Source organism: Manis javanica, chromosome 6, assembly GCF_040802235.1.
Source record: "Manis javanica isolate MJ-LG chromosome 6, MJ_LKY, whole genome shotgun sequence".
NCBI classification, from domain to species: domain Eukaryota; kingdom Metazoa; phylum Chordata; class Mammalia; order Pholidota; family Manidae; genus Manis; species Manis javanica.
Genome location: NC_133161.1, coordinates 92,115,916 through 92,130,506, shown reverse-complemented (window position 1 = coordinate 92,130,506; position 14,591 = coordinate 92,115,916). Strand labels below are relative to the sequence as shown.

Sequence of the window (14,591 nt, the reverse complement as noted above, 5' to 3'; positions counted from 1 at the left end):
GGAATTTAGCATCTTCAAGAACAACGTGAGTTGGATTTATGGTTTATGTTTGTGTAATATTAGGATCTACAATATAGACTCAAGAAAAGAAGGAGCAACTTTTTAAAAAAAAACACCCTTGCTAAGCTTATAGCTTCTTTTCATTTGATCTGTGATCCAAGGTGAGGAGAATTGAGCCAGGTGAAAGTGGGAGAGAACATTCCTGAAAGGACACAGGGCTAAGGGCAAATGGGTATAGTGCAGGGGTTTGAGTAGGAGGCAGAGAGTAACCCGGAGCCAGATCACTCAGGGCCTTGAAAGCCATTTTAAGGATTTGTTATTAATACTGAGTGTGCTTGGAACCACTGCTGTATTTAAAGCTAGAAGGGGAACCATCAGGAAATCTGCCCCAGGGAGCTGAGCTCACTCCAGTGTCAGTGTGGAGAATAGGAAGGACAAGGCAGAAACTGGGAGAAAAAGGAGGAGGATGCTGTCATGATCCAGATAAGAGATACTGTCTGAAATAAAGTGGTGATGTGGGAATGCAGAGAGTAGAGCAGTGAAGGGAAATATACTGAAGGATTTAGACCCAGACGGAATGGTTTCTGATCTGGGCCACTGGGAGTTCAGTCCTAGTGAAAAAGAAGATGAATTAGTTTAGGACTGGTTGACTTTTAGTTGACTGTAGGATATGCAGATGGAAATTCCCAGGGGACAGCTGGATAAACACTTCCAGAAACCAGCAGGGCTCGGGGTGCACATTTGGAAGCCATTCGCATCCAGGTAGTAATTGAAACTGAAGGGCAGAACAGTGGTTCTCTACCTGGGGTGATTTTGTCCCCCGGGGGACAGCTGGCAATATCTGGAGACACTTTCGGTTGTCATAATGGGATGGGGGGGTAAACTACTGGCATCTAGTGGGAGGAGGCCAAGCATGCTAATTAAACTTCCCCCAGGACAGCATCCCACCACACAATAAAGAATAATCTGGCCCCCAAATCATTTGTGCTGGGGTTGAGAAAACCTGGAGCAGTGGCCAGTATAGACAGTGAGTAGAGGACTGAGCATGGAGCCCTAGAGAACTCCAGACATTTAAAGGATGGGATGAGAAGTAGGCCCTTGAGGAGACTGAAAAGGGACCACCAGCAAGAAGCCACTGACCAGGAAAAGTTCCTCACTGACAAGAGCTCTTGGCAAATTGATGTCAAGTGTGGGTAATGGATTAAGTGCTAAAGCAGGCCGTGAAGAGGGAGGCCAGTTGACAGAATCTCCTGATTAATCCCTCACCACCACCACCACCACCACTCTGCCACCCCAGTAGAAACACCAGGGACAGAGTACCAATGGACCTACTGGAGGATACAAAGGACTCCTAACTTCTCACCTTTTCTTAAAAGACATGCCATTGAGCACATCAGGGAAGCACCTGAAACGCTGTGACTTGTACTTGCACAGTTAAATGAACGCAGCAGGTACAAACTGGCTGCAGAAGTTTGAGCCCTCTCCAAGTTTGCCTTCTTCAACCATAGGAAAAGAATACAGAGCTCTGTTGTTTCTCAAAACTGTATTTTCTTCACTTGCAGAAACTGGGGCTTAAAATCTTGATCACTAAGCCAGGAAGTTGGGCTCGTTGGATTTTACTTTTGGAAATGGCTGAAGGTATCATCTCCTTCGCTTGCTTTCACTAGCCTGGTTTGGTATCTCTGCTGCTTGATACGCATTCTATAGAAAACTGGAAAAGTTCTCTAGATTGACGTGGCTGTATTTAGATGCACTGGGCTTCCTCTAAATAGAACCAGATTCTTTGGACAAGTCCTGAAATGTATTTATCTCCTTTGTCCTTTTAATTTACAATGTTTAATTCATGTTTCCTAGGAAAAAAAAATAAGATAGTGCATTTAAAGTACTTAGCACCACCCCCCAGAACACTGTAAATGCTCAGTGAATGTCAGCTGTGTTTTTTCTTCCTTGGGCCATTTTAATCCTTAAGTCTTGATCCAAGTCAAAGCTAACCTTCTGGGTCTAAGCTTGGGAGAGAAAAAAACCTATCTACCTTCTGTTCAGATTCCCAACTAAATATATTTTTAAAGATTAACATTCAGAGAATATGTTTTCATATTCTACTGCCCTAAGAAAATATCATATACCAGAAATCATACTGCCTAAAGATAAATGTACACATAGAACGATAAACACTCCCTTTTCTGTGGGTAGCTGAGTCAGCAGCTGGTTTTATTACCTCCTCCTAATAAAAATAAGATAAAAGAGAAGACAAAACATACGTAGTTGCTTTCCCTGCTACACAGCTCAATTTAGTTTCCAAGCACATCTAAAATGAAGATTTTAGGCTGCTGGGTTGGAAATCAGTTGGCATGAAGGGTAAAAAAAATCATTCCTATTGTGGTGAACAAAGTTTTCTTCATTTTCTCCTGGGTTCCATTCATGTTGGAGAGGACAGTGAGGAGTTAGAAGGAGGATGAGGAATGTTGGTAAACGGCAGACCCTTCTCAAATTAGAATATGCTGTATTGTACCTTCAGACAGGTCTATTCCAGGATCAGGTGCAGAGCAAATGCCATTCTGGACAAACCTGAGCCCAAACGAATGTCTACTAGCCAAAACAACAGCCAAAACAAACTCCACACAACTTGGTCCCGGGTGCGGGTGGTTTATTTACATAACGTGTCCGTCGTGTTCCAACATCTACTGCACTCTCCCGCGCCCCCCTCAATAGTCTGACTACCTGGCGCTTCTTGTGCCCCCTAGCGGACAGAGCAAGTATGTTTCAGAATGAAAGGACAGCAGAGGTTCCCATTTCCCTGTAACTCTCTGCTTGGGGAATCTGTGGGGCAAAAGGTGCAAAGTTCAGCTTGACTCAAATAGCGTCTTTCTCTCTCAAGAAATCCACTCCTGCACCCTCTTGGATCCGGTGTCCAAAACGACTGCCAGAGGCTCTTTTTCTTGGTCTGAAGAAAAAGGACTGGCCAGACTAAAAAGGAGGGACTTTGGGGAAATGCAGGATTCCAGCCCTGGGCTGCGGCCCGGAGGAGATGATGTCACCGATTCGGCAAAGAGGGGGCTGGGGGTGGGGCGGCGGCCAAGGGGGAGCCCGCTCCGCGCCCGCAGCTGCCAAGGGAGCCGTTCCGAGCCCACGTCAGGGGAGCTGTCGGGATAAATAGGATCCCGCAATGGCCGGGGCTGGCTGCGCTCGGAGCTGCCGCGTCCCGGACTGGAGCTGCCCGGGCGAGGTCGCGCCCCGGAGGCAGAGGGCTGGCGCTACTCGTGCTCCGAGCGCCGGACGGCGGATATCCCCGACCCGCCCCCGCGGCCCCGCACTGCTGCCCACGGGGGTTTGCAGAGAGAACCTCTCCTGCGCCCTAAAGGACTTCCTCCTCGAAGGGAGAGCGGAAGACGAGGGGGTCAGGAAGACAAGGGCCCTTTCTGCCTGTCGGGGTGGCGGCGCGGGAGGGCAGGGCCATGCTCCTCTCGGTCCTGGCGGCGCTGTGCCTGTGGCTGCGCCTGGCGCTGGGCGTGCGCGGCGCGCCCTGCGAGGCGGTGCGCATCCCCATGTGTCGGCACATGCCCTGGAACATCACGCGGATGCCCAACCACCTGCACCACAGCACGCAGGAGAACGCCATCCTGGCCATCGAGCAGTACGAGGAGCTGGTGGACGTGAACTGCAGCGCCGTGCTGCGCTTCTTCCTCTGCGCCATGTACGCGCCCATCTGCACCCTGGAGTTCCTGCACGACCCCATCAAGCCGTGCAAGTCCGTGTGCCAGCGCGCGCGCGACGACTGCGAGCCCCTCATGAAGATGTACAATCACAGCTGGCCCGAGAGCCTGGCCTGCGACGAGCTGCCCGTCTATGACCGCGGCGTGTGCATCTCGCCAGAGGCCATCGTCACCGACCTCCCGGAGGGTGAGGCCGAGGGCAAGGACCGAGGGGCTGGGAGGCACCGTTGGCTGTCGCTGCCACTTGGGAACAGGGAGGCCACACCTACAGAGGCCGGAGGGTGGTGGGTCAGCACCCCAGACCGCTTCCGAGGGTCAGAGGGGACGGGGAGGGCTGGTGACTTTACTTCTGGAGAAGTGTGGTTTTGCTACAGTAATTTCGGGAGCTGAAGAACACCGCATCGCATAAAGAGGGTCGGGGGTGAGGGAGATTTTGTTTACAAAAGGAGCTACTGGGGACGTTTCCATTGAAAGTAACATAATAACAATACCAGCAGCTGCAAACGTGGATACGGAGCTTAAGATGTGTCTGAGCCAGTTTTAAGCACTTTACAGGTATCACTAAATCTCTAAAACAAGCAATAAAGAAAAAAAACCCACCAGGATTCTCCATTTAGTGTTAGCTCTTGAAAGCACTTTCAGAATCAGCAGTGCCGGTCAGCACTCCCACTAGGAATTGTAAATACAGTCGCCCTGGAAAATTGTGTCTGTTTCATGGTCGTTGACTTGGTTAAGTGGACATCACTTTGGTCATTTTGCTGCTTTAATAGGAGCAGGTTGAAATCCACTTCTTGAAATGAAACCCATAAGAATAGTTTTGTAGTCTTTTCTCCCAGACCCAGGTTACTGCACAGAGATGACGATGTTGCTTTACTGTAGTTTCTTGAATTACACCTCAGAGTATTGCCCAAAACATAAAGAAGGAGAAGGGAAGGGAAAAATCAAAACTCCCCTCCAGAATTTTAGAAAAAAAAACATATTTATTGCTTAAGTTACATAAATGATTAGAGGGTTATGCTTTACTGGGGTTATGTAGCTGTGCAGTGTTTCTGCAATGCAAAATGTTAGTTGAGAATTTGGAAATATTCTGACAATCTTGATTAATGTAAACTGTCATCTTAAAACAAATCATTTTAAAATGGATTTGGGAAGGAGGTGGGCTGTATGGGTCAGCCAAGTTAAATGTATGTGTGTTCACATCTTATGTGATGGACAGGCAAAATCTCACCCACGAGTCTTCTTTCCTAAGCCCAGGGATGTGTGTATGAGAGAAGCTGCCATTCACATACCCTTTTTATTATTTAATATTACCCTTTTGTGATGCTGTGTTAGTTTATGTATTCAGATGGTGCCTTATTCAGCTGGCTGAACAGACTCACTGACCACACCCATGTGGCTCTGTGTGTGTTTCAGACGTTAAGTGGATAGACATCACACCAGACATGATGGTGCAGGAAAGGCCTCTGGACGTTGACTGTAAAAGCCTAAGCCCTGGTGAGTTCTTTTTTCCAAGACTTCTCTCTGTTTCCTCTCCAGAGTGATTTCCTAACCCTTTTCCAATTTTGTCTTTCCTTGTCTTCTTTAGACCGGTGCAAGTGCAAAAAGGTGAAGCCAACCCTGGCGACATATCTGAGCAAAAACTACAGCTATGGTAAGTCACCTGAGGAACTCCTTCACCTTGGGATTTGGTCCACTGTGAAACCAGGTCTGCTGATCTCAGAGTAAGGAAGAGTGTTGGTGGTATTTCTAGTTAATTATGTGGGTTCGGGATGGCACAGGAACAACCGTAAAATTTCTTGCTCTTTTAGGTAAATAAAGTAAAGACAAAGTAAATTACCCATGTGAGAACAGTAATGTGGATCAGATTACAAGTTTGACATTGTGCCTGAGAGGTGCCACTCAGCCAGGACAGCTCACCTAACTTGATCTCCTCCTAAAGTTTCATTGTGGCAGGAAGGATGGGTGGCTGATCCATGGGTTTGATTATCTGAGGTCCAGAGGCTCAGGAATTAAGACCTGCCCATGTTTCTTTTTACTTATAAATACCTGTAGATATTTAACGTCTTAAAGAAATTGTGGGGAAATATATTAATCATGAGACCCTTTGCCTACAAGTATTGACCTCTCCTCCCTTACTTGAGAGAACTAGTCAGCACCTTCTTCAAAGAATCATGCTATTTTGGATGTTTTAAGTAAATGTAATTCTACTATCATTATTTGAAGGTAAACTTAATTAAAAATATGTTCTCAAAATATCTATTTGGGTTATTTTATTTTGGGGAAAATGTTCACTTTATTTGCTTGGTTTTCCGTATTTCAAACTGAAATTTTACATCATAAGAAACTGTATTATATCACACAGGAAAGTAGGAAGCTCATGGCAATATAAAAATCTGAAATTATAACCTCTTATTTTAGTTGTTAGATTTGAGATAATACACAGCTAATGTGGGTAATTTAACAACAAAAAAGTGTGATCTTTTCTAGTAGCTTTTGTTGTTTTAAGCCGGTTATTTGTAGATACTGTCTTAATCTAATCTACTTTGTCCCTCATCTGACACTATCCAGCTTTAGTTACTAACCTGAGTTTCACTGTCATGTTGTCCTCTGGGGCTTCATTACCTCACAACTACTTGGATGATGAAACCATTTTCTATTTAAGTCCTTTGGCTCCTTCATCAACCAGCTTCCTAGGAGGGAATCCAGGACAGACCCATACTAGGCTGATCACAGTTCCACAGGAAGCAGTAACAGCAGGGGACCAATCGAGCCAGAATTGAAAGTGTGATCAGACATAGTGACTTAAGAGCCATCTGTAGTAACAGTTCTACTTCTGCTCACCCCAAACCTCTCTCTGACTACCTGTGAAATTAAAGAATTGAGGACAGTGATCTTCAGAGACTCCTTCCAGTTGGAAAAAGTTAGGACTATAATAACTTCCTGTGGAACAGAGGAAGTTCTAGCATCAGACGGGTATTTGAACCATACAAACTTTAAGGTGGCTTCTGAATCTGAAAATATAGGATTCTCACTTCAAATAATAACAAGGCAGAGTATAAACAAATATTTGTTTCTAGGAAATTTTTATTGATACTCTAGGTAACTAAATTTCCTCATAGGTATTTGGTGGAAAAAACCCCCACCAATTTTAGAATTTTAGGGCTGTGAATAATCTGTGGGTTGCTGTGTTCAAGTCCTATCTGCAGCCCAATGAGGAGCAGTCCCTGACCTAAAGGCAGAAGCCAGACTAAGCCTGCTTGGCAGCTTGCGTTTTACAGATTGTAGCATTATGAGAACTGTTAAGACAATGTTGACAATATGGGAGGCCTTACATTCAGCTTATGATTGTGTGGGCTTTTTGCCTGCATTTGGGCAGCGTGGACATGACCATAATTACAGGAGTGATTCTTATAGAGAGGCTCAGGAGTTGGCATGAACACCTCATCCCTATTCTTCTCCAAAAGCTTCATCAACACTTACATCAGTTTTTAAATCGCAGTCATTCATGCTAAAATTAAAGCTGTGCAGAGGAGCGGCTGTAATGAAGTGACGACAGTAGTGGATGTGAAAGAGATCTTCAAGTCCTTGTCACCCATCCCTCGCACTCAAGTCCCTCTCATTACAAATTCTTCCTGCCAGTGTCCTCACATCCTACCCCATCAAGACGTTCTCATCATGTGTTACGAGTGGCGCTCAAGGTAGGCACAAAGGGGCAGAAGAAATGGCACACTGCTTATGAAAACATGAATCTCATTTGGAAGTCATGGCTTAAAAAAACAACAGCAAAAAAGAGCACCAGAAGTTTTTTTTTAATTGAAGTATATTTGATACACAATTTTATATTGGTTTCAAGTAGACAACACTGTGGTTCGACAGTTACCCATAGTATTAAATCCTTATTCTCACTAGTATAAGCAGTTGTAATGGGCCTTGTTGGAATATCATAAATCCTAAATACCAATTAAAAATAGAAGTGTGAGTATTTAATTGGAATCTTTGCAGATCGATTTCAGAATTCATTAAGAATTCATAGATTTCAAAAACATAGGGAGATAAATTACTGAGTTAAAATAATTCTTTTCAAATCGATCTGAGAGTGGCAAACACTGAATTCTTTAAAAGTTCTCTTTAATAATATACAGATCAAGTAAAGCTGGCCATTTGAGACTAGAGTTCCACATGTGTTCCTTATATACACCATTAGCTTACAATTTGTCTGATAGATCATTACATACAGACCCACCACATTCACACACATATATACACATATCTCCAGCTGTGAGTGTATTTCCCCTAATCGCCTTCTTGGCATCTTTGTATATATTGGTACGTTCCTTCTAATATGAAAAATCAAACTCTTCAGAGCAGGTTACAGGATGGGTCCCCTGACTTGCTGCGATACACTTTAACATGCTTACTCATTTTCATAGAACAAGTCTTCCCTGTGCCTCTCTGCCATTGAGGCTCATCTGTTTCCCGGGGATATAGCCCAGGACTATTTCCCAAACAGCTTCGGAAACAGATCTCACTCAGATACCTTATTGGTCTGTACTCTAGAGGCGCTAGGCACCCCCCTCACACTGCATATTCCATGTGCCCTTGGCTTTCAATCTATTTCTGTCGTCTTTCCAAAGAGGCTGAATGTACATGTTGAGTGAATGTAGATAGTACACTTTATACTGTACTATAAAATGAATTTCAAATGGATTGAAGAGATATTGAAAAAACTTAATCAAAGAGGATAAAATTAGATGAATAGATATGATATCTGAATGGCAAACATAAAAATAATATAAGAAATCACAGGGAAAATGTCAATGCACATATTTGATAACATAATACCATGTACACAAAAATCATAAATAATGAGAAAAACATAAAAATTTAGGAAAATACTTGCAACAGGTATGACAAAGGAGTAGTAATCATACTTTATAAAGAATTTAATAACAATATCTAATACATTAAGACAATAATATAGAAATGTGCATGTATAAATCTATACAGACAAGTTCCAGAAGAAAATAAACAAATAGTAAATAAACACTTAAGAAATTTATCTCTGATTCTCCAAACAAAAATGAGATTTGAATGAAAGTGTAACAATTTTGTAAACAATTTGACACTGTGCATTGAAAACCTTAAAGAAAAACACATACTCTTTCACTTCCAGAAATTCAACTTTCAGATATCTGTCCTAAGAATATAATAAGCCAGTGCACACTAGGATAGTAAATATATAAGGATATTCAACACTGGTAATAGTAGCTAACTGAAAGAGGGTGGGTCAACAGTAGAGAAATGGTTAAATATATTATGGATATCCATAGTTGTAATTTATGGTAATTAAAGTTATATTTTTTAATTATTCCAAATATATGAGAAAATACATATAATACAATGTTAAAAGGAAATGGACAGTATGATCTAAATATACTGTGTGATATAAAAATATACAGGTACAAAGCAGAAAGGAAATACTGATTAAAATATAAATGATGGGTTGTGGGTTCAAAAGCAATTGAAGAATTTTTATTTTTATAATATTTTGTGTTTTTTAACATTTTACTTTCATAATCAGAAGTTGCTTATTAAGATACATTACTTTTTTTCAGAATGATGCTTCTTGAAAATTGTTTAGTTGAAAAATGGAGAGATCAACTTAGTAAAAGATCCATAGTAAGTATAATTAGCAATACAGTGAGTATAGATGGAAGTGCATGTAAGGACATTCTGCAGGGTTTGGGAGTTCCTCACACTCTCTCATCTCCCTGGGAGCCACAACCATAGCAGCAGGGTTTGTCTTTTGAATAAATAGTTAAGAATCTAGCTATTGTCACTGGCATTTTTATCATAAATCTCCCTTCAACTTCAAAGGTGATTTGGTTACATTCACTACTGATCTAATGGTTATTTCCAGATTAGTTTTTTGTTTGTTGTATTATATTCAATTGTTTCAGACAATAGTCAGATACTGGAGCCAAATTAGTATCCAGTGGGATTAAAACAGAGATAGGATGTGAATACCTAGTTCTAAAACTCACACTATCTCTGTGCAAAGCAGAATCTTTCCCTGTATTCCAAATAACTTAAGACTTTTGTCAAAATAATCAAATACAAAGGTAATTATTTCATGACCAGTCCATGATTTTAGTGATAACATCACAGAAATATTGATAATTCAGTTAGGAGAGTTAGCATAATTTTTTTCCCAGAAATGTGAAATCATACTAGAATCAAAGAAAGTGGATCATTAGTTTCAAATTTTTAAGCAGACATAGTATAATATGATCAAGAATGCGTTTTGATACATTCCAGAGAATTTGTGTTTCCAGGTTCACAAAATGTACCACTTCAGCCCATGCTTAGTTTGCATGAACAAAAATACTTGGGCAAGGGGAGAGTTATATCCATCCTACCCTGGGAGAGGGTAGTTTCTACTCAGTGCTTTTATGAATAACGGAACCAAACACTACTGTTGGATCTAGCTAAAACCTCATGAGCTGCTCAGGGGCACACTGAGTCTTATTGGACAGAAAATTCTAGCAAGATTGGTTACCTGTTTTCCAACACTACGGATTAGTAGATTAGAAGCATCATGTAGAAGGCAAGTGTACCTTAAGAACCCTGAGAGTAAAGAACATTTTCAAGAATCATACCCATTCAGACCATTCACTTCTGCAGCAAATATTCCAATGCACTTCAGTACGAATCTGAAAACATCACCATATAACAGCAACGTAGAGGGATGAGTTTATCGCTTTAGAACAGACTAGAATTGTGCCCTACGAGGGTGGGGACAGTGTTTTCATTTCTTTGTATTTCTAGTGCCTAGAAATGCCTGGCCTATACTCGTACTCACGCTCTGCTATATGAAATACACTCTTAACAAAGGACGTGTGTATTATGATAAAAAGCAGTGTCTGTGCAAGTGGACTCAATTTTTATTTTTCTCTTACATGCAGCTATTTAGACAACTAGCATTTCTTTATATGATAAAAAGTCAGTCCTTTTCTGTCAGGGAACCAAGTACCCAAAATGACTCATTTCTCAGCATTTTCTGTGCAGCTAACACTTGAGTAGATTGCTAGCTGTGGATGGGGCTTCTGTCCTTTGGATGTGAGAGAATTAGGTGAACCCAAAAGTGTGGTAAGAGCCCCCTGACTTCCTAGTGAGGCTGGATAATTTCTTCTTGTCAGCCATGTGAAAGCCTTTTTAGAAGGCTCTGCTGTGTAGGCATGCTGCATTATAGGGCCTGGAGTCAAAAGCGCATGGGAGAGGACCTTGGGCTCTGGAGTCAGACGGGTGAATTTGAATCCCAGCTCTGACATTCATGTGAGACCTTCTTCTGCAAATAACCTCTGTGTGCTTGTTCCCTAGTCCTAATCATGGTGTGCCCCTAGAGGGGCTGTTGTGGGTTTCACTGAAATGAGTTCACATCAAAAATACATCAGCTCTTGGCACTTTCCAATTCACCGGATACAGTATAAATGCTCAACAATGTGGGGCAGCTGCTTTACTTGTGGTCATGATTAATGTCCTACAGTAAAAAAAAAAAAAAAGCCTTAATTCTGATATGAGTTCCACAGCATAAAGGGGTGAGATGTATCTGACAGTCATGTTTACAAACTGCCTCCCAGCAGTGGGAAGAGAGGCTGCAGGAACAGCAAAGGACAGTCCAGGACAAGAAGCAACCAGCCGGGCGTACCAGTCGCAGTAATCCCCCAAAACCCAAGGGGAAGCCGCCTGCCCCCAAACCAGCCAGCCCCAAGAAGACCATCAAAGCCAGGAGCACCCAAAAGAGAACAAACCCCAAAAGGGTGTGAGCTGACTGCTTCCCAGGATGGAGACTTACTCTGAGGGAGGGCTGGGCATGGGCCAGCCAGCCTGTGGAAGGCCGCACACCGCTTGTCTTAACAATGCAATACTCATCACAGACACATCTTGCAGCATTTTTCTAAATGATATGCTTCAATTTTTCTCTTTAAGCCACTGCAAGCCACAGTGGTAGGTATGTCCTTTGGCATGGAAGGCATCTGAAAGCTGGTGGAAAGGGCTTGCTGTGTGCATCCTTTGTGGGCTCGCCATGTGGGGAAAAAATGCTTTTGTTCTTACAGTTTGACCCAATATGTGCATTGTGAAATAAATGCCATATTATAAACAAAACACCTAATTATTTTTTATAATGTTTTATTTCCGTTTGACTTCCATTGTTAGAATGCTAGTGGTATTTTAAAATATGATTGAAAATATAATGCTTCTAAGGAGGAAAGAAAGCAAAAGGAATGAATGCTTAAAAGGTCTTTGTGTGATTACTGTTAGAAGAATTTTTGTGATGAAATGGAACTTTTGAACTAGAAAAGTGGGATTTTGGATCTAGAAAAGTGGGATATGGAAAATTGTAAAGTTTTTTTTTTTAACTAAAAAGGCTTTCTGCTCTGTTTTTAGCTAGAAACTCTAAACACAGGGATAATAATAATGATAAACAAACAAAGAGAAAGGCAGGCAGACCATGTCTGGATCCTTGTAATCTGGTTGTCATGCCGTGGAGGGGAGGCTCTGGTACGTTCATGACGCTCATCACTACCCTTTAAGGAATACCAGAGGCAAAGTTTGTTTCTCCTATTATGTTTTCTATACCAATTAATCAACTTCCAAGTACTGTGTACCTCTGGATTTGGTGCTCAGCTCACTTCTCAGGACATCGTAGGTATCCTGATGCCAAGACTGAGAAAATATTCTCTCTGCTGATTGCTGGTGCTTACAAGGGTGTGGGGGGCCCCAGGTGGGAGGGCTGGGACTCCAAGACCCTGGGGCTCAGCCTCTGTGGTGGCCCCACTGCTTCACATCAGCTCTGCACTTGGAAAAGGTGACTACAGTGACTTGTCCACCACTGTTCAGGGATGGAGAGGAACAACTTGAAAGCTGTAAATTCTCCTTTAGATTTACCATGGGCCCTGCTTCTCAGAGAAGGGCTAGTTACATGTTGCATGCACACAAGATAATTAGACGATTTAAGTTGACCTCTGTAGCCACTGAGACACAAGTGAGGTGTGTGGGCAAGCCAGGGGAGACTGGAGAAACAGGGCCAATGAGAATGCTGACATGGGCCACTGCTCCTCCTGGAAGCATAACTTGGCCTGCATCCCTACCCTGAGGGCAGCAGAAGTAAAAGAATCCAAAAGATCAACCCACATAAGGTTATCAATGAACTACCAGTGTGTATTTCTGCTGTGAAGAGGCCAAAACTCTTTGGCCCTTAAGGAAAGCCAGATACATGTTTAGCATAGCATCCAAACTGAAAAAACCTAGGAAAGGCCATTTAAAGGCATCTGTAGGCTAGCTTACCTCCCTAGTATAGTAGGAATTCTTTAGGGGAAGGGAGTTATAAATGGAACTCTCCAGGGAAATGGAGAAAAAACTCATATATAAAAAAGGAAACTTCTTAAAGTGCAAAGCTGAATGTTTGGAGTTTAGAGATGACTTTACATATTTAAACACTTTAAGTACTTACCTGAAATCAGATACTGAATATTACACAAAAAGTAATTAGCACATTTATCAGTTTGATTACTGGATAAAAGATTAAGCCATTGTTTGGTAATTTATTATGAAAAGATGATGTGGGGAAGTTGGGGTTTCTATGGCTAGGATCCTCACTGAACCTAAACCACTTGATGTTGTAACTGGCCTGTTCCTAGGCTACTGCCTCCAAACTCGTAGGCAATAAGCACTATAAAAAGAGTTCAGTCCAGTGCCTTGGGCGCAGGCAGAGAAGCTAGTGCTCAACCTACCGCCAGGAGAACAAGCTGGGTAATAAACCCTTTCGCCCCAAGAACGTTCTACTGTCATTTCTTTGGTCACATTGAATCCATAAGGAACTTGCCCGGGGCTGAAACTCACTGGCAAGACAGATGAAAATGAACATCAGCCCACACTGAGAATAATATAACATGTATTGAAGTGACCTTTGTGTGAGAACTAAGAATTTATTTTTCTCCCTTAAATATTTTCTCCACCTAAATACATGTGAGAGGAGGTAAAGATAAATATCTGGGGAGGAAAGCTGAAGTTGGAATAAATTGAGAGCTGGGTTACTTTAATGAGAAAAAGTAACTTATTTTGCAATATTTTTATCAACAAATTTCATACTTGAAAACAACTGGAGGCATTTTTTAATTTTGTTGGTTTTTCAACAACACAATAAACATGTGTTTTCTATAAAGCATTCAATAAATGCATAAAATAAAAAATAATGACATTAAAACCCTGCCTAATCCCACTCACCACTATGTGGAGGTAACCACTGTTAGTATTTTGGTATATGATTTTCCAGGTGTTGCCTATATATCTATAATGATTAGAAAAAAATTAAACTAGGAGCCTATTTACACACTGTTCCATAACCTGCCTTCTTCATTTGGCCTTTTATTGAGATTACTTCTCATGTCAATAAAGCTGATGCCACTTCATTTCTAATGACTGTGTTGTATCCCATGGTATGCATTACTCAAGAAAACCTTATGTTATTAGGGATTTGTGTTGTTTTTCAGCCAGACATAGTGAATAACTGGATAAATACCTATAGCTAATATCTGCACATCCTTAATTAGTTCTTTGGGATTAGTTAGTTTAAGTGGAATTGCAGGGCCGAGAACCGAGGAAAGTTCTCGTCCATACTTTTAGTTACCTTCTGGAATGCTTGGACTACAGATGTAGAAAGTGCTGACTTTCCAACTTCTCACTAAGTTTGTTTCCCTCTTCCCCTATTTTTAAAATAAATATTAGCTGGAAACTGGATGTTACCTGGGGCAAAGCTCCTCTCTTCATCTGTAAGCCATCATTGACAACATTCTCAATACTCCCTGCAGATGGGGA

The 14,591-nt window shown here is 41.9% G+C and overlaps 1 protein-coding gene across 1 annotated transcript; it reads left to right on the top strand.

The window, feature by feature from the left end:
* The first annotated feature begins 3,112 nt into the window (after window positions 1-3,112).
* SFRP4 (secreted frizzled related protein 4) lies at window positions 3,113-11,879 on the top strand. The gene is made up of 6 exons (XM_017668015.3): window positions 3,113-3,900; window positions 5,127-5,207; window positions 5,299-5,364; window positions 7,213-7,411; window positions 9,329-9,392; window positions 11,354-11,879. Exons 1-6 carry the CDS (start codon window positions 3,456-3,458, stop codon window positions 11,537-11,539), a joined length of 1,041 nt encoding a protein of 346 aa, XP_017523504.1. The 5' UTR covers window positions 3,113-3,455; the 3' UTR covers window positions 11,540-11,879.
* Window positions 11,880-14,591: the final 2,712 nt, after the last annotated feature.

What these genes read in the sequence shown, in the direction of transcription:
- SFRP4 (XM_017668015.3), top strand. Translation starts at nt 3,456, where the DNA reads ATGCTCCTCTCGGTCCTGGCGGCGCTGTGCCTGTGGCTGCGCCTGGCG. An exon ending in TGTTACGAGTGGCGCTCAAG is followed by an intron (nt 7,412 to 9,328) that starts GTAGGCACAAAG and finishes ACTTTTTTTCAG; the next exon opens with AATGATGCTTCTTGAAAATT. An exon ending in AACTTAGTAAAAGATCCATA is followed by an intron (nt 9,393 to 11,353) that starts GTAAGTATAATT and finishes ACTGCCTCCCAG; the next exon opens with CAGTGGGAAGAGAGGCTGCA.